The following is a 26,780-nucleotide window of genomic DNA, read 5'->3' as shown; positions in this document are numbered from 1 at the left end:
CTAACACACGGTGCTCCTGTCTGTTCGTATTGAGATGGACTGAGGAGAGAGATCGGGATGTGTATGCCGACGGGTGGCATTCGGTGCACCTGTACGGTTTGAGAGATTAAGTGCACTAAATGAAAAATTAATTCCCTGAACGGATTCTCCACGAAAATTGGAATAACTTTCGTGTTGATGGTGAGCCGTTTTATTGCCTTGAATGTCCTAAATAAGGAGGAAGATGTATGACTTCCATGGCTGTAACGTACGTAGGGTGTACGTGCCCAGGAGGAAGATGTATGACTTCCATGGCTTTTTTTTTTTTCTAAACAGCAATTGGAAAAATCACTTTGGGGCTCTAAATAAAATCGGAAAAATGCCAATGAGGTATCGTTCGATTCGTTATGAAAAATACTTTAATATGAAACTAAATTTAGGATAAAAATATAAACTTTATAAAAATCAAAATTTGACATACAATTCTATGTGGCTATTGTGCCTTTTTAGGGATAACGTTTTTCTCAAAATAAATGATTTTATAAGTTTCAAATCCTCCGAACAAAATAGAGTATTGTTGGAAAATATTTTGAAAACCAGTTTATGTAAACTCTATATTTTTGCAAATACATTTTAATAAACACAAAAGTTTTAATTCCTTGTGAAAAATTCAATCAAGTCCAAACAATCAAGCATTAAATTTATTTTTATTTTACATTTCGAAATTTGCGAAATTTCGGGATGTGACAATGCAATTATGATAAATAAAACTAATCTTAAAATCTTACTTAGTTACTGAATAGTTATTATTTGTTTTTGAAACTTAGATAATTATTGAATTCCAATTTTGTTTTAAAACAAATGAAATGGCATAATTAATAAGGTTAAAAATAATTGAATTTTTATTTTGACACATATTTTTATTTTATATTTTTATTGGATAGAGTTTATTTTTGTGAGCATTTTAATATCTTATTTGAATTTTTCTGAGTTGAAATGAATTTTATACGATTTTACAAAGTTTCAGTGATTTTCTGGTTTTTAACTAAATGTAAAATTACTACATGTACCGATTCACACCTAGCTACTGCTACTGATGAGTGAGACCGTTGACTAGGTCAGTTGCCCCGTTGGCAACGACCAGTCAACATGCATATGTGACCCCACCGCCACGTCGGCAGCGCCGACGGCTTGACGCCGGCGACCAGTAGACGACGGCGTCGCCGATCTAGAGCCTCCCGGATGCGTGACTGACACCCATCGACTCCCCTTGACCTACTGAGCATGATGGTGGTGGCGGTTTTCCGAGAAGCTCACCGGAGCATCATCGGCAACTAAGTACTGCGGTGGCGCACTCCGGCCAAATCTCGAAACGGAGCTACGGGCGACGATATGAGGTGATAAGAGACTCTAAAGAAGCGCATGCTCACCCTGAGGATGATGGTGTGCTCGACGGAGGCGTTGATGGTCTAAGACGATGGCAATGCCATGGATTCCGGCGAACCTGAGCGGAAGGGATCGAGTCGATTGCGCTGATAGGAAGCTCCCCTCCTCGATTCCTTCTACCAGGAGACTCTCTGAGACACGGGGGTGCTGCTCAGCCACCGCCTAGACCATGGGGTGGCCTCCATTGCCGGCTTCGTGATCGACTCCGATGAGATGTTGTGGAAGAGATCGGGAGATAGAGAGCGAATGCAAAGGATTGGAGTGGCGTAGGTGAACAAGAGGAGCACGGCGATCCTCCTGGTGGTCTTAATAGGGCTGGAGGTGATCAGAAACGACGACGAGTGTCGGCGACGAGCGGTCAAGATACGGCGGTGCTCTCTATTAGGGTTTCTGTGCGGGAATCTTGATGCTCTGACTGGCAGTGGATGCAGATGAAGTTCATCTCAGCTCTGGAGTGGCGAGTGGCGTCCGGCGGCGTTCTTATCCCCATCGAGGACGTGGCGGAGCTGCGTCGGCTCGCTGTCGAGCGTGGAGAAGAGGAGGAAGACGACGCCCTTCGTTTGTATTTTGATAGCGACGAAACGGTAAGTGGTGATGGTGGGCTGAGTTAGTTCGTGGGCTGGGCTGGAACCTGGGCTGCGGATGGGTTGTGGTGGCCTGCTAGGTAATCTTCTCCCTTTCTCTATTTTCCTTTTTTTTTATTTTCTGTTTATATTATCTGTTGTCTATTTTGTGATTTGAATTCAAATTGAATTCTATTTTATTTTGCAGGTTCTAAATTATTTGAATATCAATACAATTTGATAATCATGGTCACTGCATAATGTTGTTGTTTAAACAAGTATTGCAATTTTGATTAGATTATATTTTGTGAGAATTGAGTAAAGTAGAATTGGGTTTAAGTATTTACCTCAGTTCTCTTCTTAATTTAGGAACCAATTCTGTTTTAAATGATTTAAAAATTTATACAAGTTCATGGGGACACATCATTAGGTTTAACAATATGGATTGTTCACATATAATATAGTTATGGTTGAAGTTTAAATTAAATGGTATTGAGAATGGGGTTGGTTCATGATTTTATGTGGAGTGGATCCTATGTGAAAGGGTTTAGGGTTTTAGTGATGCTTCACTATTTGAAGTCTAAATAGGCATGAGGCATGGCAGGGTTCTTCTTATATTCCAAAGTGATACTTGGATTAAAATGCAAAAAAGTGGTCTAGGGTTTTAGTAGTGATCACCCAAGTGATACACAACTAGGATTAGGTATGAGCATAAGCTTGGTTATGTTTAATTGGCTAGGGTTACTCCTCCTTACTTTGTTAGAATTCTTGTATCAAGGCAATGCTAGGGTTGTCCCAAGTGCTTGGACAAGCAAGGTTTAAGAACAATATCATTACTCCTACTCAAGGCATGAGGATTGGTCCGGGGTTAACTACTAGTGATATACTTATTATTTTATGTTACAGATGAGATCTATTAATCATATGGGTTTAACTTATAATCTAAATATACAAGGTATGATCATGCATTAGACAAGATTCACTCATTGCTCACTAATCCCTCTTTAATATTCCTCTCATCACACTCATCCTAGATTTTTAGGGTTTATAATTAATACCAAGTTGTGATGATTATGGAATTGGTTTCCTAAGGTATTGCTATTGGAATAGGGTTCTCACCTCCAAGATCAAATGTTGTCTTGAACAACTAAGTTTAGTACTATTCTAATATTCTTGTATGGACATGGCTATGGTTAATATTATATCTTATCTCACTACTCAATATCCTGGAATAGCCTAAGATCCTACTTAAGAGATGATGATATGATCCTCTAAATATATGGTTTTCCTAGGAATTCTACCTTGGTATCTTTTGTAGCTTGTTCTTCATGAAATCTGATAAACCTGCATCTTGTGGTATGCCTCCACCTCCTAGCTTCTTCATCTTGATCCTAGATAATTCACATGGAGTGGCTCTATGTGTTTTCTTCCTTGTATCATGCTACAAGGTGATCAAATGGATGAAGGGTGTGGCTCTATTTATAGGCTTGGGCAAGCTCTAGTATCATGACACATGGGTGGTGACTCTTGTTTTGGTTTGATGAGTAAGGTGCTTGGTTGTCATGCCCTCATCCATAGCAATCCTTTGAGCATGAGGTGGAAAAGCTTGGGATGCAAGTCATGTATATATTTTCATCCTATGTGGCATAGAGATTATCCTCTCATATGATTTATTTTTGGATAGCCAAGTGACATTTGTTACTAAATATCTTGTGGAGAGTTATATTATTGTGGATGATTCACTATATCATATTTGATTGGAGTTATATTATAATGTTGATCAAAAAGTCAAAGTTGAAGGTTATTCCTCAAATTTGGATAGTTGGTGTTTGATTTCACCAAGGCATGGTCATATGAGTTTCAAAATACTCATAGTTAGTTTTATTTAAATATTTTGAACTATAATTTGTAATGTAAATGGATTTAGTTTTATGATATTCCATGTATTTAATAAGTTATGATTTAAATAAGAATGTGTGGATTTTATGCACTTTAGACCCTGTGGTTTACCTTATTTGGTAATAAGGTTAGAAGTGAATTAAATTACACACAAAGGTAGTTGCTAACTTTTAAGTGTTAATAAGTTAGGGTTTGATTCTTAAAGAATGTGTTGTTGTAAAGCTAATTCCATTTGATCTAATCCATAGATCAAATCATCTCTACCCAAAACAAGGTTTTAGCAAAGATCACAGTGAAGTTTATAGCGCTTGACTTGATGATCTACTTCAATTCCAGCAAGTCAAGTGAAACTTCAATTACTGTGGTAAGTTTTATTTGAAAGCGCGAAAATTCCCCGGATTTTCTATGCATGAATGCAATGCACACTTTGGTGTTCTATCATTTGTAGCCTCTAAACCTGGGATATTACACGAAACCACTTGAGGACGGGGCAGCGCTCGTCGCGGTGCCGTAGTCGAAGAAGATCCTCCAACGCTGGAGGAGAAAGCTCGAAACAAGTCCGAGCGCAGCAGGGCCAACCCTATGGCCAAGGATAGCAACGGTCGGAGCTAGCCGACGCTTGGAGACTGCTGCCGAGGTCGCATGCTCCAGGAACCTCGAGCACCTCCTCTGCAGGGTCGTCGCAGCCACACACATCCTCTCCTCCCCCTCGCCACCAAGGCCGGCCAAGAGGAGATGGAGACGGACCAGTCCACCGAAGCAGAGATGGCGAGGGCGCTTATTGAAGCAGGGCGCGCCGTAGAAGCAGACCTCCCCGTCTTCCACCATGGAAGAACAGCAGAGCCTGCCAGCGGCGCTTGCCTGGCGCGGCGTCGACACGCCAGGCATGGAGAAAACCCCTGCCTACCACCAGATTCGCAGCTACTAGCACCATCCTTCCTCTTCTCCTCGCCTCCAAGGCCGGCCAGAGGAGGAAGAGATGGAAGCCCAGCAGCGCAGATCCAGGGGTAGCAGCTGTGGATCTTATACACGGAGATTGCTGGGGTGGCAGATCTCGTCGTCTCCGGCCACCGGAGCTCGAGAAGACGAAGCCACGCACTCAGACTGTTCAAGATCTGATCCAGAAGATCTTGAACCCTACTCCAAACTACCGGCATATAGCCAAAAACTAAAAAAAGAAGCCTAAAATCTACTCCGGCACCCCTCCCTCGCCATCTCCGGCCGGCAAAGCCGCCGGAGAAGACTTGGGAGAGACCTGGCCTCTCGCTCGGAGCTGTCAAGGAAGAGGAGAGGAGAGAGAAGGGAAGGGGGAAATGAGCTGGTGTGGTTGCGCGATTGGAGGCGGGGCGTGGTGTGGCGGTTACCTTTGGTGAGTTGAATGCAACCTCGTTAAAACAAGGAAAGCGGCTGCTACAACAAATGTAGTGTTTTTTTTTTTGCACTTTGCAAGTGGATAAATTATAGTCTAACTTTTCATTGCCTAAGTTAGGCCAGGAGCTTATCCATCAATACAGCTAAAAGATAGTTACCAATTTATCTACGAAAAATAGATGAATACCGAAGGAACACCATGAAAATAACCTAGATATAAGGTTTAGACTAGATAAAAGGAGGCCAAGGCACACAATGATGTGTAAACCCGTGTAGGTGTGTTACACAAAGGGTCGTAGCGATCTCCATAACCTTGGAGAAAGCTCCACAACTGTCCTCATTGTCTCTCCTTCCAAGCATGTTTGAATGATCCCCTATGGCCCTATCGGTACCGGGCTGAAGCAATCATAAACCAAAAAATATATATAGCTACCAGAGACTACCCATGTGCTCAAGCAACAAGCTACTGATCGAGTATCATGTAGCTCAGCATCATTGAACCCCACGGTTGCGAGGCTTAAATGTACCTGACCTCTGAGACCTGCAAAGGCACATATCGACTTGTCAATCAGTACCAATGATTGACTTGTTGTATGTTCCAACATCTAAAGATAGGCTTTCATCATATTTATTTGGCCTTCCTCTTGTGCCTCCTTGACTCCTTCCTGGTCTGATTCCTGAAAGTTTTCACCAACTTACTATTTGCATGCTTGACTATTTCGATTGTATAGTTCTTGCTCTTCTTATTTAGCTCTTGCAAAAAAAATTACTTGCACTACATATTTGTGTGATAATTGTGCAACAACAAGTTAAGGCTTTGAGAAAATTATGGTTTTTTATACTGAGTTAGGCACTTATTTCACAATGAAACCAGAGACCACCCAAATGAGAATGTATTTTGTACATAATTTTTATTTTATTTTGATGCAACTTTAAAAAGAGTTCTACCAAAATATTGAGAAAAATGATTCTTCCCTCACTTTTGATCTTTTATACAACTCATAACAGACGTTTCTTAGTAAAATAGGTGGAGATCCCCATTATGTTGTATTTTTGTCTAAACATGCAGACCTAGCGGGCAACCATGCGATTTTTTTCCAATTTTCCATCGATTTTTTGTACTCCAGAGCAGGCAGACAGCTAATGTTGTGGCCACTGCCTCTCTTGCGTCCTCACCAATGCCACCCAGAATCAGTTCGGATAGAAACCACACTATGCATGGCAAATGCAACATTGTGTCCCCAAAAATGCAAGTGTTTGGTTGGGTACTTGGTTCATCCGTAGCATTTATGATGGCAATGTTTTGAATTTGTAAAGTTGAATAGAAGAAGTCAAAAATATTATATTATTTTTTTGCGGGAAAACTTAGTATATTCTTTTTGCTATGAATTTTACAGTAGTATCTTTCCTACTTGTATCTCCATCTCCGCAACAACAAGTATACATCAAACCAAATTTATTTTTGATGGTACAAACGACATTGTATATTTATTCACACATGATGACCATAATCTATTTTGTTCTTAGCATTGCAATCGTTTACACTTTACAAGTGACAACTTGTTTGTTGTCTCGGATATAGCTTGTGGACAGTCACAAAAAATATGGCTCTAATGTCCCATCGAGATCACACTCCAAATATTAAGTGACACGATATAATACTTCACCCAGGTTTCATTTAGTAAATCTCTTGAGTTATTTACGAATCATCTATATTGAAAAATTATCATCTACTTATTGTGGAACTTTTGAACAATAATTTTATTAATATTTTGACGGACAAATTGGTAAATATAGAGGTGGAATATATCATGTATATATAAGTGTAATTTTTTATGCTCCATGTACACGGAATGGTGTGGTTCATGAGAATGTAGGATCCTATTACACATTACTTAACTTATAATTTTTTTTAATTACATTAATAGATAAGTATATCATTATGGTAAAAGGCCATCGAAGGAATAATGTTGTGTTTTTCAAACTAGTATAATCCGAACCTCACTGTTAATATATTTGCCTTGATCCTAGAAAACACCTCTTAAGTCAACATATCTAGTTGGATCATTGGCTGTGTAATCATGAGAAACGTCAACGAATAAATGTCTAGACCCTAGAAACGCCCTCTTAAATAACCACTTGAAACGTTTCCTTTCTTCATGATGAAGTATAGTGCGTTGGATTATGCCATCTAAAAGAATATGCTAGATTGTTCATTTTGGGACCTTTCTACAAAAGATATTGCCAACATATAGTAAATCTAGATTATTCTAACCAGTATGCATTGCACTTTGGTTATACAATCATCCCCTACTCAACTATCCCCCTTAGTTTTCCGAGACAAGTTCACTTTACCCCGTAGTTTCTTCTAGGGCCCTCAACTTTGCTTTGGTTCAAATATCCCTGACTTTGGATATTGTTGATGATACCCCTTCCAAGGATTGAGTGGTTTTTGACTATGCTTTGCATGCGACCTCACTAGTTTCTCTCTCCTTTGTGTCCACTAGGTCAGTGTTGAAATAAATTACCGGCCCTTCTCCATGAGCTCGTGCATCAAATTTAGTAATCAGCAATGCCTAGTCAACTTTCGCAATTCTTCTACCTTTTGTCTCAAAATTCAATCCTTCTACCACCTATGAGGCTATGACCAGCTATCCACAGCTTAAACTTAACTTTATTTTCTTTGTTTCCTTTTTTTTTTGGCTCATGCAGCTTTGAGAGCCTACCATTCTCGTGCCAGGACTGGTTGTTGGAGACTACTTTGGCCAGTCAACTTATGGCAAACGACTCACTTCATCGTGTGACACTCCTACAGCGAACAGCTACCACACCGTACCATTCCATCTCCTCCCCCGCCTCCTGCTCCGATTCCGGCGTACCGCACGACATGCCTATCGCCTCCGCCACGAACCACGGCCGGGTGGCAGCCGTCGCCACCGGCCTTCTGTTTCTGGCCGTCACCATGCATCAACACGTCGCAGGAGCTGCACCCGCTGCCGCCGTCGTTCCCGTTCACCATGTCGTCGGAGGTGACCCGGGGTGGGACGTGGCCTCCGACGTCCTCGCCTGGTCGGCCGACAGGCTCTTCGCCGTCGGAGACTCCCTCTGTAAGTCCAGCCCACCACTACGCCTCACGCACTCTCGTGAATCTCTACAGTTCCCCATCTTTCAGTCTCATAGCACTGCATTGTCAAGTACTCAAGTTCGATGCCTGAACCGTGGGGTTCTCAGGGTTCGCGCACGAGGCGACGGACGGCGGCATCGCAGAGGTCGGAGGCGAGGCGGAGTTCGCGGCATGCAAGGTCGGCAACCCCGTCAGGATGTACACGGACGGGCTCAGCAGGGTTGGCCTGGACGACGAAGGCGCGAGGTATTTTGTCAGCGCCGACCCGGCCAAGTGCAGGAGCGGGCTGAAGCTGCACGTCGACGTGGGTGCTGCGGTGTCTGCCGGCGCGTCCCCGCGGACGGAGGAAGATGGAGCTGCCGCGACGGCGCCCGCGCCGTCGGCGTCGAGCGGCTCCCCAGGTGTTGCAGTGGCACCGCTGGTGCGCGCAGCATTGTGCTTGGTCTTTGTGTGGGGTCTTCTGAACCTAGGTGCATGAGAACTTGAGCAGGAAGAGCGCTGCGTGTATGATCAGATCGCCTATGTATGGCCTTGCTTATCCTAGATCTAGATGTCTGTTTCATTTCGTTAATAAGTGTACCGGCTGTTTATTTTATACTACCTCCGTTTCATAATACTATTTTAGTTTTTGGAGCAGTGATGTTTCATAGCAGAATGTCACACAAGTTGTAGCAATATGTCAATGATGTGATTTAACTAGGTTCATTTGGTTATCTTTGTATGGAACCTGTGAAGTTGAGCTCTTTCCAGGGAAAGGCGAGCCTGCTTCATTTACTGGGTTTATGGGGTGTGTTATGAAAGCAAGATTTGGACTCTGGACTCTGGAGTGTAACCGTGCAGTCATTGGAGCTTATTCGGCTCACCGCAATCTCTTCAGAATAGTGATGTCCAGCACAATAGAGGCAGTCGGACACCAACCTTGACACATGAAAGTTCTGTGTGGCAGCGCTAAGCCTTCACAGCACGCCATCGCTTCACCGTTCGCATGCAACATAAGAGCAAGTCAAACTGGGCAATGTGCAAAGCTGCGACAGAGCTGAACTAGGCACGTTGCACGGAACAAATTAACCCGAGTAAGCCTGTCAGGCTGTCCCCAGGATGCACATCTCAAAGCGGCCTTCACGCTGTCGCAGGCACAGCAAGCCAAAATGATACTTGGATGCCTCGACGGGCAGAGATGGATGAGAACAATTCTCCGGTGCCATCAAACAAGGATTGTGAAAGCAAAAGTCATTATTATGACGCAAAATAATTCAGTCCTCACAATAAAAGCCTATCTAATTACAGACTCGAAGATTAGCGCAGAGGATCAAGGAAGAAAAAGAATCAACTAACTAGAAACGGATAGCTTGAATGAACTACATAAAGTACAACAACCTCATGAGGCACCAAGAGGCAGTATAGACCTACATAAATTTAAAGGAAATCTCATGTCAGCAGAAATGAAGAAGAATAAGCTGGGTGGTACTAATAAAAGTAGTGAATAATACTCTGGTGGGTGCGTATCATTCAAGGAGAAAACCCGAAAAGAGGTCATAAAAGGTTTTTAAAGGTAGCACGCAGTACAAACCTTGACGAAATTAGCTGTCCATGACTCATAATCTATGAAGAGTGACCCAGAAGAATGTAGAGAGCATGCTAATCAGTGACACTAGCAGAACTACTGGCAGATCCTTCATACTCCCCATCTGTTAAAGATTAAACGTAAGGTTGGATACACAATGCTAAATCTGAGAGGCATTTATAAGGGTTTAATAGTACAGTGTTTAAGGGGAGAGAAACAGTGGTTATAACATTTCAAGAATATATTGGACCCTCACAATTCAGACAGGCTGCACGTTCCGAATGCCACTGTTGCACCAGAATAACCAAATATCCAGATGTATTGCTCTTAAATGTTAGTATTACCACAAATCAGACATAGAAACAGCTAATTTTATTTTAGATCAAACTACCAGTTGAATAAAACATCTATTATAGTAAGTTTATAAAACAGGTTAAGTTAGAAACGCACCTGCAAAACTAAATGTGATGCAACCCTAATACTGAATCTAGTCAGTTTCTTCTTTTGGTGCTGCAGTGCAACTCTCAAGTTCACCATCCTGACTGCATAGAACTTCATCCTTCACATGTACCACCCCGTTTGGAATTACCTGATGGTTGCTATGATGATCTGGCATTGCACTGAAGTCAGAATCATCTGCGTCCGCCTCTACGCTCAGAGGTGTTACTCCATTCTCAACTAATCCATTTGCTATAGCATCGGTGGTCATTTGCACATCTTTGACAGCACATATTTGTTCAGACCAGGGTTTTTCTTCACTACCGTTGTTGCTCTTTTGATCCACTCCTGTTGCAGGGCTGGCAGTCACTTCCATATCTTTGATCACATGTGGCTGAGAGGTTGTATCAGTCTGGAACTCAACTTCTTTAGCAGTGTTGTTGCTTTGACCTATTGGTGTCCCAGTGCTGGTAGTCATCTCCACATCTTCCATTGCATGTGTCTCAGAGTCTGCTTCAGTGTGGACCTTCTCTTCAGCAACAACATTGCTGCCCTGATCTACTGGTGTTTCCATGTTGTTAGTAATATCCACATTGTCTGCATTTGGCGCAGAGGTTGCTTGAGTCCTAATATTTTCTTCAGTGGCACCATGGATCACTTGATCGACAGGTGTCCCATTATTAGCAGCCATTTCCACATCTCCGCTCGGAAGGGCTTCAGACTGTGCTTCCAACTTGACCTTTGCTTCAGCGGCAACAACAAATGAACTATCCGAACAATTTATCCTAGAAGTTACTGTAGGTTGCTGACCGTGAGTGTTGTCGTTGGCTGAATCGACAGAGTGCAAAGATACTGCATTGCTCACTTTTTCGTCAGGAGATTTGCCAGAAGGAGTACCAAAACTACTGCCAGCAGTCAATTCACATCCTGTACTACTGCAAGGTTGCTCATTCCATTCCATTTCATTAGAGGATGTTTCGGCATTACTGGCAGTTCCTTTTGCAGGTTCACAGATAGAGTGTATTTGTGCTTGCGAACGGTCAGTGGGAGCACTAAGAGCCAACACAGTACTGTTGTGCACAGTGCTACTACCTTGCATGGAATTTGGCTTAGTAAGATTTCCATTTGTAGCACCCTTTTGCTGATTTTCCTTCGCAATCATATTTTCTCCTGCTCCCTGAACAGAGAACTGTGTTCCACCACCAGGTGGGCCAGCCTGTGATGCTACAACAGTTCTTGTAACCTTGCCGTATTTTGGCGGCAGGGGTTTACCCTTACTCTGTGCTACGCATGTTGGACAATGCCAGTCAGCTGTAGGAACACCTTTATTACCATAATGCTGAAGGCATTTCAGGTGTGCTCCCCTCTCACAAGCATCACAAACAAGCAAACTGTTCGCATCCATGATAGCAACTTTGCATATCTGGCAGTCCAAACGAGCATGCATGTACTCGGTTGATGGTGGAGTCCAACTAGGATGATTTGCCGGCTGTTGCAGAACGTGCTGAACATTTTTTGCTATTGCATTGTGGTTGGCAAAAGTAGGTTTTGCAGTAACAGATGCTGTTCCTTGTGTAGCATGATGTCCCATAACAGGGTTTCCCGTCGCAGCTTGAATTGTTGCTACCTTTGTGTCCTGACTTTTGATGATCTGATTTGTACTCGGTGCTGCATTAAGATTTGGCCTAGCAGATGTATCATGCAGTGATTTGTTCAAGTGGCCAGGGGTCGCTGCAGCAGTGGGCAAGACAGGTGAGTTAGTTTCTGAGCTAGTAGAATCAAAGAGTACCAAATCTTTTTTTACAACCATAAATACGAAAAACAGTTTCAGACACGATGGGAAGTGACAGTTAAGCAACTACGTGTTCTCGCATAAAAATTTAAATGCTAGACGACAAACATCTAGACAGTTTCGGTCATAGATACTTGTAGTTATAAGAACAGTTCATTTTTCAGTGTCTTTTTTTGTGTCTTTTACACCTCTGGCAATAAACTCGAAAGATAGTGTAATTGCCAAGAGTTTTGTGTGCATAATATTTGTGCCGCAAGACATTCTTTCAGAACCAAGCAAACATTTATTCTATAAAAAAAGAATGGTGTTCATGATCTAAAAATAGAAAGTTTCAACTCACAGAATGCAAATGAAATGAAGTATGAACACTGTAGACATTAGATAAGATGATGTAGCAGTACCTCGTGTTAAATTCAAAGGACCATTAACACCTCTTTCCAACTTAACATGTGGTTGAGCAGTATGGGATACAGCAACAACCGAAGGATTAGTAACTGGCTTTATAGGAGATGATCCATGCTGTCTCAAGGCCATTACAGAGTTAGAAGTTGCTGGGGCTGTAGTAGGCAAGGCTGCAACAGCTGGTGAAGTCCTGAGAGATCCACCAGCAAACATGGGAGCTCCATGTGAACCTTGGAATTCAGCCATTCCAGTTGAGCCAGTTGTTTGTGGTGTGATGGTTGCTTGTTGCACTGGAGGTTCCTTAACTTCTTCCATCTACAGAATGAAAGAAGGTAGCCAAAATTGTCCGTGAGCAGATATATAGTAAGTTTAGCATAAAACAAAGGTCCAGAGTTAATTCAGGTGATTGACTGATTCAACAGCTAGATATTATTATTACTACTTCATAAAAGTTATTTTTTCAAGCAATATATAACTAATACATCATAAGGACATACATCTAAAAAATACCAAGTTTAAATATTTCCTGAAAAGAGCAATTACATACACCGCAGTAACAAAAACAAGAACAAGATCTACAAGTACAGCAGTCAGCTCAGCAGAAGCAAATTCACAAAGACACTAATTGTGGAAGTTAATTTGGGAAACCTGAAGCTATAAGTTACCATGGAACAAAAGAAAAACATTTACTCAACATATGTGCATGATGGAAGTAACTATATCAGCATCGTCACCTACGCCTGCTGGAATATCTGGCAAGAGATGAATTGTGTAATCTCTGACTAGGATTATGGGTTGGACTTCGGAGCAATCAGTTTGTACATGACATTCAGGACAATGTTTGTCTTCTTAGGCATCTTGCCTAAGGTGGTAAACAATGATTGCATCTTGATTTCCTAGCTCAGCATTTCCTCCTTTTATTATCTTTCAGGTGTTTCAGACCATAGTTGCCAGGTTCGGGGTCGGTGCCGCGTGCCACGATCCCGGATCGATCGACCCGGATCGAGGATCGGGAACGACAACGGGTCGACCTGATTCGTGGCCGGGTCACGACCCCGTTTGATTGATGTTGAGCACGGCAGTTGCAAGGCGGCGAGTGCATACCAGGCATGCCGCCGCAGTTTCCGTCCTGCCATGTATGCCGGCGGCTGAGCGACGGTCTCAGTCTCACGGCGCCGTCGCATTGCGGCCTGCCCTGCTCCGTTCCTCTGTCACCGCCGTCGCCGCCTGGTCGCCTGGAATTCACTAGGGGAGGTCGGGCTCTGACCGTGGGAGGCACTGCTGGACTTGGTCATCGGAATAGACCGAAGGAATTTGGGGATTTGTTTGGTGCTTCGTCTTCCTGGAGAAGAAATACGGAACGGATGAGTTTCCTGGGCTGACGTGGTGGTGGGCTGACTGGCTGACTGGATCGACCCAAAATTAAATGGATTCCGACCCGCGTACCAAATCGGCGTACCGGAGATGTATACCCCATGTCGATCCTTGTTCGCTAGGATGTCGATCCTCGATCCTCGACCCCGTTCCTCGACCCGCACGACCCGGATCGCTGGCAACTATGTTTCAGACTCCTTGCTGTTCCTTTTACAGACTTTGTTACTGGCCTCCATTTATTTTCTTTTTCTAATAAATGGGCAGTGCACTTGTCGCACATTAAAAATACTCTATTTTAGGAAAAGAAACTCATGAGCAGTGGTGGACCTGCAATGGTGCCTGGTGTACAACTGTACCTATATATCAGAATTGTCATCTACACGTGGTGGAATATCTGGAAAGAGAGGAATTGTGGAATCTCCAACACGGTTTATGGTTCGGACTTCGGAGCAATCTGTTTGTAGATGACATTCAAAAAGATCACGGCCGTCGATGGGGGCGTGAGAGATGGGCGACCGCACAGGGCCCTCAAAACTTTGGGGCCCCCAAATCTTATACGCGTATGCATCGCCACGGTTCTGAGTAGTCAAAACTGTATGTTGTCTCGTTGCGAACAATAGGAGAAAGGAAGGAGATGAATCTGAGTTGTGGGCCCATGTCTCGTTGGGAATGATATTAGAAAGGAAGGACATGAATCTGGGTTGTGGAGGGGTATGGACGGATTCAGCGGACAACCAAACTTTATTAGCGAGACTGGTTTTGCCTCTTGATTCCTTCTAATGCCCATTGGGCCAAAGACAGAACCAGCCCAACTACAACACACAACACAGATGGACTTGATCATAGCCTCCAACTTAAATGCGCGCATACTGGTTTTAACAAAAACAACAAAATGCATGTACACCAATACGCCATAAGTAAAGGAGATCAATCACTCCGCCTTCTTTTCCTTACGGACAAAATCGCTCCATCTTGTATCCTCCCTTAGTACTATACATATCTGTATGACTCTCTACTCCTATCTATTTTCATTTATGTATAAAATACGAGTAGCCTATTTCCTCGGGATTTCGTATTAAAAAAGATCGCTCCAACTTCTACCTCCGCCTATGTTGGTGCTCGGCTCATCTGGGGCCTCCATTTTGCACAGGGGCCCCAAATTTCTGGAGACGGCCCTGATGAAGATGTCCATCTTAAGACACGTTGTGTAACATGGTAAAAGACGATAACATCAACATTTCCTAGCTCGGCGTTTTCCTCTTTCTGTGATCTTTCGGGTGTTTCAGAGCCCTTGCTGTTCCTTTCACAGACTATGTTCCTTGCCTCTCTTTGCTTTCTCCTTCTAATAGATGGCCAGAACTCTTGCCGCGCATTAAAACAAACTCTATGAGCAATTCATGAGCAGTGGTGGTCCTGCAACGATGCCTGGGGTACAGCTGTGTGGCTCTGTAATCACAAGGCACGCTGCCAATGGCTTAGTGGGCAGGACGTTGCTGGAATGAATAGCTGCAAGAAGCGTTCGCGCCTTGAGTAAAGCAAAATTGTTGCACAATTGTTCCACTTATTATGCTTTGCAGCTGACGGTCTCAAGCGAGACACGGTATGTTTTGCAAAGCTACCGTTTAGTTGATGTCACTTGATTTTCGTTAGTGTTTGTGTAACTGAACAATTTTCAATGGTGACGTGTAAAATGAACATAACAGTTATTAGAGATGAATCAGAGAACTATGGGCCATAGAATGTATGTACCCACCGGCACCATGACTATAATCCTGGATGTGCTACTTCTCGTGAGGGCAGATGAAATAACCTGAACTAGGGTACAACAGGAGCACATGAGCTAGTAAATAAGTAGCATTCAGATGGTATACTTGTAGTAGCTTGCACTTGTACGAGCGGCAGCCTAATCTAACTAATGGAATTCTATACATCCTCACATCAGCCATAGACTGCCCGTACCAACCATGACTATAATCCTGGATGTTCTACTGCTTGTGAGGGCAGATGAAATAACTCGAACTAGGGGTACAACAGGAGCACATGAGCTAGTGAATAAGGTAGCATTCACATGGTATACTTGTAGTAGCTTGCGCTTCTACGAGCAGGTGTCTAATAATAATCTAGCTAATGGAATTCGATACAGCTTCACATCGACCATCACCAAATCGCTCCAATACTGGCCGCTAGTACTAGCAGCACACCACAAGGCCAACAAACAGTGGCGGCGAGTGAATTGGGGAAAACAAACCTTGCGCTTGGTGAGAAGGAGCCTGTCGGCGATGGAGGCCCTGGGCGGGCGGAACCCCATGGCGGCGGGGTCCCTGGCCCGGTTGAGCCCGAGATCCTCGACGAGGGCGCGCACGGCCTCGCCGGGGAACAGATCCCTGGGCCGGGCCGCGCCGTCGGCGACGGCGGCGGCCAGGCGCTCGCGCGCCTCGGCCGCGAGCGCGCGCTCCGCCGGCGTGGGCGCCCGCCCGCCCCGCGCCTCCCCCGCCGCCGCCAGCACCATCACGATCTCCGCCACCCGCCGCATCCCGTCCCCGCGCCGGCGCTTCCGCGGCGCCGCCTGGGGCGACGCCGCCGCGGCGTCCCCCATGGACTGAGAGAGAGAGGCGAAACCCTAGGTGGGCGGGAGGGGGCCTCTCGGGAAGGTTCGAGAAGGCGCTGGAAGCTGAGGCCGGGCGCAATTCAAACGGCGTCTCTCCCGCTTGGCGCTCAATTAGAAGACGGGGAGTGCGAGAGAGATGGCGTGGCGGTGAGATGGCCGAAGCGGAGGGACGGGCAGGGCTCAAGTTTTGGGGGAGACGGTGCGGGGGCGATGAGAGAGAGGGGATTCCTGGGAGTAGAACGCGAAGCAGAGCACGCAAGTTTTTTTTATCCCAGGTTCTCTGATGAGGTTTTCTGTGAGAGGTGGGGGTTGGGTTGGTGGTGTGTGGGGTCCGGACCCGGGCCAGATGGACGGCCTGGATGGTGGCATGGGGGTGGGAGGTCGTATCCGTGACGTTGGTTTGACTTTCCCAGGGGGTGACGCCCGTTTAGTTTTTTTCTCCCTCTTTTGATGAGGTTTGTGTGTTGTGAGATTGGGCCTGCTGGGAAGCTCGGCTGGAGAACTGGGCTATTGGTGGGCTGTGGAGGCTAAGACCTCCTAATGCAGGCTCTGATTTATTTCCTAACCAATACTCTTTTCTAAGAAAATAAATATGTAACCACCATTTTTTAGATGAAATATGTAACCACCTTGACTTGGAGACACCTTATTATTTCTTCATACCGTTTCTTAGACACAACCTCATGAAGAAAAAATGGACGCTCGGAACCAGACAAAATGTCATCTAACCTGTTTGGGCAGGAACAGAGCCAGGAATGAAGTATAAGGGGGGCAATCTTAGTATGAGGGAGGCAGAACTAGCTAAAATCACATAAACAAAGAGCTTCCATGCCTTGTGTTCAAAGGAAAATCATGAGCATAGAGGGGCACAGCCCCCCGCCCCCTCGTCCCCCCTTGTCTCCGTCCCTTTGTTTGGCAGAGTGGCTTTGTTGGCATGTCACATGTCTACGGTGGTTTTAGTAGACATACCGACAACTTGTTGGCGGGGGCCTAGCATAGACGTCCTCCGTGTCCTTTTGCTTTGTACCTTTTTAATAAGTCCAATGGGCGCGGTTTCATATGAAATCAAAGAGAAAATGGAAATTACATGATTAATACTTGTTTACTTGTCACCATGTCACGTGCTTACCCGCTTGACATAGACCACTTGGTGATGCACCATGTTGGTGACATAAACATTGTCTGGCCCATGTTTTGGTAATGACAAAATTTGGAAAAGCATGGTGAATTTGTGGCAAGTGCTAACCCTGAATTAAGCTAGAAGCTAGAGTTCTACACTGCATCCCTATATAGCAATTAGTCACTACTACATGAAACAGGCCAGACAAGGTCTTCAGGTGCAAACTTTCGTGATTTTTCAGACATTGAATGGAACCTAACCAATTTCTTTTTCGACCTGGCCAAAAAAGGAAAGAACTTGACAGCAGGTAAAAATAGAAAGAACAAAAATATGGTTTGATCGGCCGCCTCCCTGCTCCCACCAGGGCTACTCTGGCGGCAACCAAACCCTAAATCCGCCGCATGCCTCCCCTGTCTCCCACTGCACGCCGCTTCTCAAGGAAGCCGCTGGAGCAACCATGTGATCGCTGATAAAGGTGGCGACGAGGATCTCATCGCTCAGCTCCCTCACGGTATTTTTGATTTCACTAGGATAATAAGAGGGGGAAGGGAGGGGAACTTACTTCGGTGATGCCTCAGATGAAGAAGACGACACCCACATGTGTCGCCACTGTCGCAGTTGGCACAACCATGTATTTGTCCTGGTATCCATCCTCACCTCTAACATCAAGAATCGCATTAGATCAAGCGACGAAGGGTCATCATAGTCCAGATCTGGGAGGGAGGAGCAGACTTGAAGGGTTAAGAAGCCGACCTTTAGATCTTGCCAAGGGAAACGACCCTAGACCCGATGGGGGGGCTCCCTAGGAGGACTAAGACGTAGAATTCCAGATCTGGCACGAGGAACCAGATCTAGATCAGACAGGGTGGAGTGTGCTAGGAGGATTAAGACATTGACCTTCAGATCTAGCCAGGGGAATCGAATCAAGATCCGGCGAGGGGAGCACGATAGGAGCATTAAGATGAGGACGTTCAGATCTGGCGAGTGGAACTGGCTCTAGATCTGCCAGGGTGGAGCCTGCTAGAATGATTAAGAGGCCGACCTTCAAATCTGGCACGGGGAACCGGTAGAGCCACCCCCGCTAAAAACACGAGAAAAACACGTCACCTTTTTTGCCCACTTTGACTTATATACACTTTATTTTTTAACTGACACAACCTCTTGAAGTAAAAAATGGAAGCGAAACAAAATAAAATATCCTCTAAACCAGTTTTGGAGAGCGGCTTTGTTGGCATGGCACATGTTTATGGTGGTTTTACTATCATGTTGACAACTTGTCCACAACGGTGTATTGGAGTCATCCTCCAAATTATTTACTCCATACCTTTTCAATAAGTCTAATGGGTGTGGTTTTATATGATATTGATACGTCTCAAACGTATCTATAATTTCTTATGTTCCATGCTTGTTTTATGACAATACCTACATGTTTTGTTCACACTTTATATCGTTTTTATGCATTTTCCGGAACTAACCTATTAACGAGATGCCGAAGTGCCAGTTCCTGTTTTCTGCTGTTTTTGGTTTCAGAAATCCTACAAAGGAAATATTCTCGGAATCGGACGAAATCAATGCCCAACATCTTATTTTCCCGGGACCTTCCAGAAAGTCAAAGGGTGACCAGAGGGGAGCCAGGGGGCCCACCCCACAGGGCGGCGCGGCCAAGGGGGGGCGCGCCCCCCTATGAGGAGGGAGCCCCGTAACCCCTCCGACTCCGCCTCTTCGCCTATAAAAGCCTCCCTGACCTAAAACATCGACACAGATTGACGAAACACCAGAAAACCTTCCAGAGCCGCCGCCATCGCGAAACTCCAATTCGGGGGACAGAAGTCTCTGTTCCGGCACCCTCCCGGGACGGGGAATTGCCCCCGGAAGCCATCTCCACCGCCATCTTCACCGCCATCGCTGTCTACATGATGAGGAGGGAGTAATTCTCCCCTGGGGCTGAGGGCTCTACCGTAGCTATGTCGTTCATCTCTCTCTTTGTGATCTAGTTATGTTACTCTGGTGATGTTATTAAAGTAGTCTATTCCTCCTTCATGATGTAATGTTGACAGTGTGTGCATCATGAAGTACTTGGTGTAGGTTATGATTGTGATCTCTTGTAGATTATGAAGTTAACTATTACTATGATGGTATTGATGTGATCTATTCCCCCTTTCATAGCTGATGTTGACAGTGTGCATACTATGTTAGTACTCGGTATAATTGCGTTGGTCTATCATGCACTCTAAGGTTATTTAAATATGAACATCGAATGTTGTGGAGCTTGTTAACTCCGGCATTGAGGTGCTCTTGTAGCCCTACACAACGAATGGTGTTTGTCATCCAACAAGAGAGTGTAGAGTAGTTTTATTATGTGATCAATGTTGAGAGTGTCCACTAGTGAAAGTATGATCCCTAGGCCTTGTTTCCAAACATCGAATCTCCGCTTATTTACTGTTCTGTTTCATGTTTACTCGCTGCCATATTTTATTCAGATTGCTATTACCACTCATATACATCCATACTACTTGTATTTCACTATCTCTTCGCCGAACTAGTGCACCTATACATCTGACAAGTGTATTAGGTGTGTTGGGGACACAAGAGACTTCTTGTATCGTGATTGCAGGGTTGCTTGAGAGGGATATCTTTGACCTCTTCCTCCCTGAGTTCGATAAACCTTGGGTGATCCACTTAAGGGAACTTGCTGCTGTTCTACAAACCTCTGCTCTTGGAGGCCCAACACTGTCTACAAGAATAGAAGCACACGTAGACATCAAGCACTTTTCTGGCGCCGTTGCCGGGGAACGAATCAAGACACTCCATCAAGCCCGTCAATCGCCATCAAACCTCCCACGTCAACCACGCGCCAGTTGTGGACAGCAAGCACTTTTCTGGCGCCGTTGCCGTGGAGGAAAGGTAAAAGACACTCATACTCCGGTCCCAGGTAACTAAGTTATTTTCTGTTGCCGTTGTAAGTGCTCGAAGCTATTTCCTTTAGATCCTGCAATTGCATATTTTTGTCTCTTGTTTTACACTAGTAAGGCTTAATGGAAGACAACAACAAAATGAGAGATCTTTATGAACTTTATCTTGAATTAGGACATGATGTGTTTGAAGAGAAAATTAAAAAAACCCATGGAACTTATGCATGCTAATGGGAATGTTATTAGTATGAATGCTTTGAACACCATTGTTGCTAATGCTATGGAAGAATTTAAGCTTGGGGAGGTCGGTTTTGATGAAAATGATCTCTTTAGTCCTCCGGGTATTGAGGAGAAAGTTTATGTTGATTATGATATGCCTCCTATTTATGATGATTATAATGATAGTGGTCTTTTGGTGCCGCCTACTATGGAGAGTAAATGTTATTATGATTATACTATGCCTCCTACACTTGATGGGAATAATAATGATAGCTACTTTGTTGAATTTGCTCCCACTACAACTAATAAAATTGATTATGCTTATGTGGAGAGTAATAATTTTATGCATATAGCTCATGATAAGAATGTTTCATTTGATAGTTATATTGTTGAGTTTGTTCATGATGCTACTGAAAATCTTTATGAGAGAGGAAAATATGGTTGTAGAAATTTTCATGTTACTAAAACACCTCTCTATATGCTGAAATTTTTGAAGTTACACTGGTTTTATCTTCCTATGCTTGTTGCATTATGCTTCATGAATTTGTTTATTTACAAGATTCATTTTCATAGGAAGTGGGTTAGACTTAAATGTGTTTTGAATTTGCTTCTTGATGCCCTCTTTTGCTTCAACTCTTATTTCTTAGGAGTGCATCATTGAAATTACTGAGCCCATCTTAATGGCTATAAAGAAAGCACTTCTTGGGAGATAACCCATGTTTTTTTTTACTACAGCAATTTTGTTTTATGTTTGAGTCTTGGAAGTTGTTACTACTGTAGCAACCTCTCCTTATCTTTACTTTATTGCATTGTTGTGCCAAGTAAAGTCTTTGATAGTAGAGTTGATACTAGATTTGGATTACTGCGCAGAAACAGATTTATGTCTGTCACGAATTTGGGCAGGGTTCTCTGTAGGTAACTCAGAAAAATCTGCCAATTTACATGCGTGATCCTCAGATATGTACGCAACTTTCATTCAATTTGAGCTTTTTCATCTGAGCCTGTTAAGTGCCTCTTAAAAATTCGTCTTTACGGACTGTTCTGTTTTGACAGATTCTGCCTTTTATTTCGCATTGCCTCTTTTGCTGTGTTGGATGGGTTTCTTTGTTCCATTGACTTCCAGTAGCTTTGGGCAATGTCCAGAAGTGTTAATAATGATTGTGTTACCTCTGAACATGTGAATTTTTGATTATGCACTAACCCTCTAATGAGTTTGCTTTGAGTTTGGTGTGGAGGAAGTTTTCAAGGGTCAAGAGAGGAGGATGATATACTAAGATCAAGAAGAGTGAAAAGCCTAAGCTTGGGGATGCCCCCGTGGTTCATCCCTGCATATTTCAAGAAGACTCAAGCGTCTAAGCTTGGGGATGCCTTGGGCATCCCCTTCTTCATCAACAATTTATCAGGTTTCTTCTCTTGAAACTATATTTTTATTCGGTCACATCTTATGTACTTTACTTGGAGCGTCTGTTTGTTTTTGTTTTGTTTGAATAAATTCATGCTTGTGTGGGAGAGAGACACTCTCCGCTCGTTCATATGAACACATGTGTTCTTAGCTTTACTCTTAATGTTCATGGCGAAGGTTGAAACTGTTTCGTTAATTGCTATATGGTTGGAAACAGGAAATGCTTCATGTGGTAATTGGTATATTGTCTTGAATAATTTGATACTTGGCAATTGTTGTGATCATATAGATCATGTTTAAGCTCTTGCATCATGTACTTTGCACCTATTAATGAAGAACTACATAGAGCTTGTTAAAATTTGGTTTGCATGATTGGTCTCTCTAAGTCTAGATATTTTCTGGTTAAGGTGTTTGAACAACAAGGAAGACGATGTAAAGTCTTATAATGCTTACAATACGTTCATATGTGAGTCTTGCTGCACCGTTTTATACTTGAGTTTGCTTCAAACAACCTTGCTAGCCTAGCCTTGTATTGAGAGGGATTCTTCTCGTGCATCAAAATCCTTGAGCCAAAAACTATGCCATTTGTGTCCACCATACCTACCTACTACATGGTATTTCTCCGCCATTCCAAAGTAAATTGCTTGAGTGCTATCTTTAAACAATTCAAAAGTTATTACCTCTTATTTGTGTCAATGTTTTATAGCTCATGAGGAAGTATGTGGTGTTTATCTTTCAATCTTGTTGGGCAACTTTCACCTATGGACTAGTGGCTTCATCCGCTTATCCAATAATTTTGCAAAAAGAGCTGGCAATGGGGTTCTCAGCCCCGAATTAATTAACTTTCATAAAGTTACAAATAGACACTCCTCCATGGTATATGATTGTTGGTCGGCACCCGAGGATTCGGTTAGCCATGGCTTGAGAAAGCAAAGGTGGGGAGGAGTGTCATCTAAATAAAACTAAAATAAAAAGGCACTCCTTCATGATATGAGATTGTTGGCAGACACCCGAGGATTCGGTTAGCCATGGTTTGTGAAAGCAAGGTTGGAAGGAGTGTCACCCAAAAATAAAATTTCATGGGAGCCGCTCTTTGAAAGTCTGTCTGGCAAGGGGGTTAGAGTGCCCACTACCATTCGTTGACAAACAACAAACACCTCTCAAAACTTTACTTTTTATGCTCTCTTTATGTTTTCAAAATAAAAGCTCTAGCACAAAAATAGTAATCCATGCTTCCCTCTGCGAAGGGTCATTCTTTTACTTTATTGTTGAGTCAGTTTACCTATTCTTTCTATCTTAGAAGCAAACACTTGTGTAAACTGTGTGCATTGATTCTTACATGTTTACCTATTGCACATGTTATATTGCCTTATGTTGACAATTATCCATGAGATATACATGTTGAAGTTAAAAGCAACTGCTGAAACTTATATCTTCCTTTGTGTTGTTTCAAAGCTTTCTACTAAGAATTTATTGCTTTATGAGTTAACTCTTATGCAAGTCTTATTGATGCTTGTCTTGAAAGTACTATTCATGAAAAGTCTTTGCTATATGATTCAGTTGTTTAATCATTGTCTTTACCATTGCTTCGAATCGCTGCATTCATCTCATATGCTTTACAATAATGTTGATCAAAATTATGTTGGTAGCATGTCACTTCAGAAATTATCATTGTTATCGTTTACCTACTCGAGGGCGAGTAGGAACTAAGCTTGGGGATAATTGATACGTCTCAAACGTATCTATAATTTCTTATGTTCCATGCTTATTTTATGACAATACCTACATGTTTTGTTCACACTTTATATCGTTTTTATGCATTTTCCGGAACTAACCTATTAACGAGATGCCGAAGTGCTAGTTCCTGTTTTCTGCTGTTTTTGGTTTCAGAAATCCTACAAAGGAAATATTCTCGGAATCGGACGAAATCAATGCCCAACATCTTATTTTTCCCGGGACCTTTCAGAAAGTCAAAGGGTGACCAGAGGGGAGCCAGGGGTCCCCACCCCACAGGGCGGCGCGGCCAAGGGGGGGGGGGCGCCCCCCTATGAGGAGGGAGCCCCGTAACCCCTCCGACTCCGCCTCTTCGCCTATAAAAGCCTCCCTGACCTAAAACATCGACATGGATTGACGAAACACCAGAAAACCTTCCAGAGCCGCCGCCATCGCGAAACTCCAATTCGGGGGACAGAAGTCTCTGTTCCGGCACCCTGCCGGGACGGGGAATTGCCCCCGGAAGCCATCTCCACCGCCATCTTCACCGCCATCGCTGTCTCCATGATGAGGAGGGAGTAATTCTCCCCTGGGGCTGAGGGCTCTACCGTAGCTATGTCGTTCATCTCTCTCTTTATGATCTAGTTATGTTACTCTGGTGATGTTATTAAAGTAGTCTATTCCTCCTCCATGATGTAATGTTGACAGTGTGTGCATCATGAAGTACTTGGTGTAGGTTATGATTGTGATCTCTTGTAGATTATGAAGTTAACTATTACTATGATGGTATTGATGTGATCTATTCCCCCTTTCATAGCTGATGTTGACAGTGTGCATGCTATGTTAGTACTCGGTATAATTGCGTTGGTCTATCATGCACTCTAAGGTTATTTAAATATGAACATCGAATGTTGTGGAGCTTGTTAACTCCGGCATTGAGGTGCTCTTGTAGCCCTACACAACGAATGGTGTTTGTCATCCAACAAGAGAGTGTAGAGTAGTTTTATTATGTGATCAATGTTGAGAGTGTCCACTAGTGAAAGTATGATCCCTAGGCCTTGTTTCCAAACATCGAATCTCCGCTTATTTACTGTTCTGTTTCATGTTTACTCGCTTCCATATTTTATTCAGATTGCTATTACCACTCATATACATCCATACTACTTGTATTTCACTATCTCTTCGCCGAACTAGTGCACCTATACATCTGACAAGTGTATTAGGTGTGTTGGGGACACAAGAGACTTCTTGTATCGTGATTGCAGGGTTGCTTGAGAGGGATATCTTTGACATCTTCCTCCCTGAGTTTGATAAACCTTGGGTGATCCACTTAAGGGAAACTTGCTGCTGTTTTACAAACCTCTGCTCTTGGAGGCCCAACACTGTCTACAAGAATAGAAGCACACGTAGACATCAAGCACTTTTCTGGCGCCGTTGCCGGGGAACGAATCAAGACACTCCATCAAGCCCGTCAATCGCCATCAAATCTCCCACGTCAACCACGCGCCAGTTGTGGACAGCAGATATCGAAGTGAACATGGAAATTACATGATTACTATTTGTTTAATTGTCACCATGTCACGTGCTTACCCGCTTGATATAGCCTATTTCTTTAATTATCACTATGTTGCCAACCTAAAAGGTTTGCAAGCTCCTGTTTTTCCAATGCTAGAATTTGAGAAAACATGGTGAATTTATGGCAAGTGCTAACCACGAATTGAGCTAGAGTTTCTTAATCCATCTCAATGTAATAAGTAGCATAGAAATAGAAAGAATAAGAAAAACTTGTTTGATGGGGTTCTTCCTCGCTCCCATCGGGGCTACTCAGGCGACAATAGATGGCAACAAATCTGCGTTACTCCAAGCGCAAAGTGATGTAGCAAACATAGTTTTTTCCCTCAAGGGTGACTATAGTGTTTATATCGAACTCTTGAGCAAAACGGTTCTATCTACCTGTCCTCTTCAAGCAATCTACAAATGCAAAGCAATAATTTTGTGTCGACAAATCCATCGAGGTTTTTGTCAAGGACACATGGCGTGTACGAGATACAAACACTAATATAAAGAGAGCAAAAGAAAGTAAAGCAAAGTTTATTATACTTTCAAATTTAACTAAAGTTGAAAGTTAAAAGTTCATGCAAAGTAAAGTAAACGGTATTCTTATCTGTTAAAATGGACTGGGTTCATAGTTTTACTTGGCCTCTCCCGTAAACATGGTGGCATGAATATAGTTTTAAATAACAAGTTAAGAGTGATGGCAAATTTTATGTAGTGACTGGTACCCATTAATATGGGCATCACGTCCTAGCATAGAGATGGCACTTGCATCTCACTAATACTCCTTAGTTGGAAAACTCCATCAACCCAGAGTATTTTTTAAATAACATTTACATATTTGATTAACAATATACTACCTTGAGCAAACAAGGTCACCTAGAATGACAGTATTTGAACAATAACATAATTATTCATTTATCCCTCGGGAGGTAATCATTGGAAAGGCAAAAAAAAAATCTTAGCATCACACAAATTTTGGTGACAAATAAACATTCCACCATATTACTCAACTAACACATCTTCCCTAGAAGGATTTTTCTGTACAAGTTTAAGCAGAACATAGCATACATGAAGGGGTAACATATGCATCTATTAATACATCAAACACATATGTCTCAACTACATCTCATAACTCATCTCATAACAAAAGATCTACCATCAAGGCAATACATATATGACCATAATCATGTAGGCAGTTCATGTAACTCTAATTAGTGAAGTACATAGATAGAGATGATACATGTTACTTCCACAAACCCATAATACAAGAGTATACTACTCCATCTTCATGATGGTG

The 26,780-nt window shown here is 43.2% G+C and overlaps 2 protein-coding genes across 2 annotated transcripts; one reads left to right on the top strand and one right to left on the bottom strand.

The window, feature by feature from the left end:
• The first annotated feature begins 8,019 nt into the window (after positions 1 to 8,019).
• LOC127309376 (early nodulin-like protein 14) lies at positions 8,020 to 9,031 on the top strand. Its single transcript, XM_051340249.1, has 2 exons — positions 8,020 to 8,365; positions 8,490 to 9,031. Exons 1-2 carry the CDS (start codon positions 8,035 to 8,037, stop codon positions 8,858 to 8,860), a joined length of 702 nt encoding a protein of 233 aa, XP_051196209.1. The 5' UTR covers positions 8,020 to 8,034; the 3' UTR covers positions 8,861 to 9,031.
• A 566-nt stretch (positions 9,032 to 9,597) lies between these two features.
• On the bottom strand, positions 9,598 to 16,812 carry LOC127306390 (uncharacterized). Its single transcript, XM_051337013.2, has 5 exons — positions 16,201 to 16,812; positions 12,578 to 12,893; positions 10,397 to 12,115; positions 9,953 to 10,070; positions 9,598 to 9,788 (listed from the first exon to the last, which is right to left on the bottom strand). The coding sequence occupies exons 1-3, from the start codon at positions 16,546 to 16,548 to the stop codon at positions 10,434 to 10,436; spliced, it is 2,346 nt and encodes a 781-aa protein (XP_051192973.1). The 5' UTR covers positions 16,549 to 16,812; the 3' UTR covers positions 9,598 to 9,788; positions 9,953 to 10,070; positions 10,397 to 10,433.
• Between the last annotated feature and the right edge of the window lie 9,968 nt (positions 16,813 to 26,780).

This window comes from Lolium perenne, chromosome 6 (genome assembly GCF_019359855.2).
Source record: "Lolium perenne isolate Kyuss_39 chromosome 6, Kyuss_2.0, whole genome shotgun sequence".
Taxonomy (NCBI): Eukaryota; Viridiplantae; Streptophyta; class Magnoliopsida; order Poales; family Poaceae; genus Lolium; species Lolium perenne.
This window is presented reverse-complemented; position numbering and strand designations above follow the sequence as displayed.

What these genes read in the sequence shown, in the direction of transcription:
- LOC127309376 (XM_051340249.1), top strand. Translation starts at nt 8,035, where the DNA reads ATGGCAAACGACTCACTTCATCGTGTGACACTCCTACAGCGAACAGCT. An exon ending in CGCCGTCGGAGACTCCCTCT is followed by an intron (nt 8,366 to 8,489) that starts GTAAGTCCAGCC and finishes TGGGGTTCTCAG; the next exon opens with GGTTCGCGCACGAGGCGACG.
- LOC127306390 (XM_051337013.2), bottom strand. Translation starts at nt 16,548, where the DNA reads ATGGGGGACGCCGCGGCGGCGTCGCCCCAGGCGGCGCCGCGGAAGCGC. An exon ending in TCCTTCTCACCAAGCGCAAG is followed by an intron (nt 12,894 to 16,200) that starts GTTTGTTTTCCC and finishes TTCATTCTGTAG; the next exon opens with ATGGAAGAAGTTAAGGAACC. An exon ending in TCCTTTGAATTTAACACGAG is followed by an intron (nt 12,116 to 12,577) that starts GTACTGCTACAT and finishes CCACTGCTGCAG; the next exon opens with CGACCCCTGGCCACTTGAAC.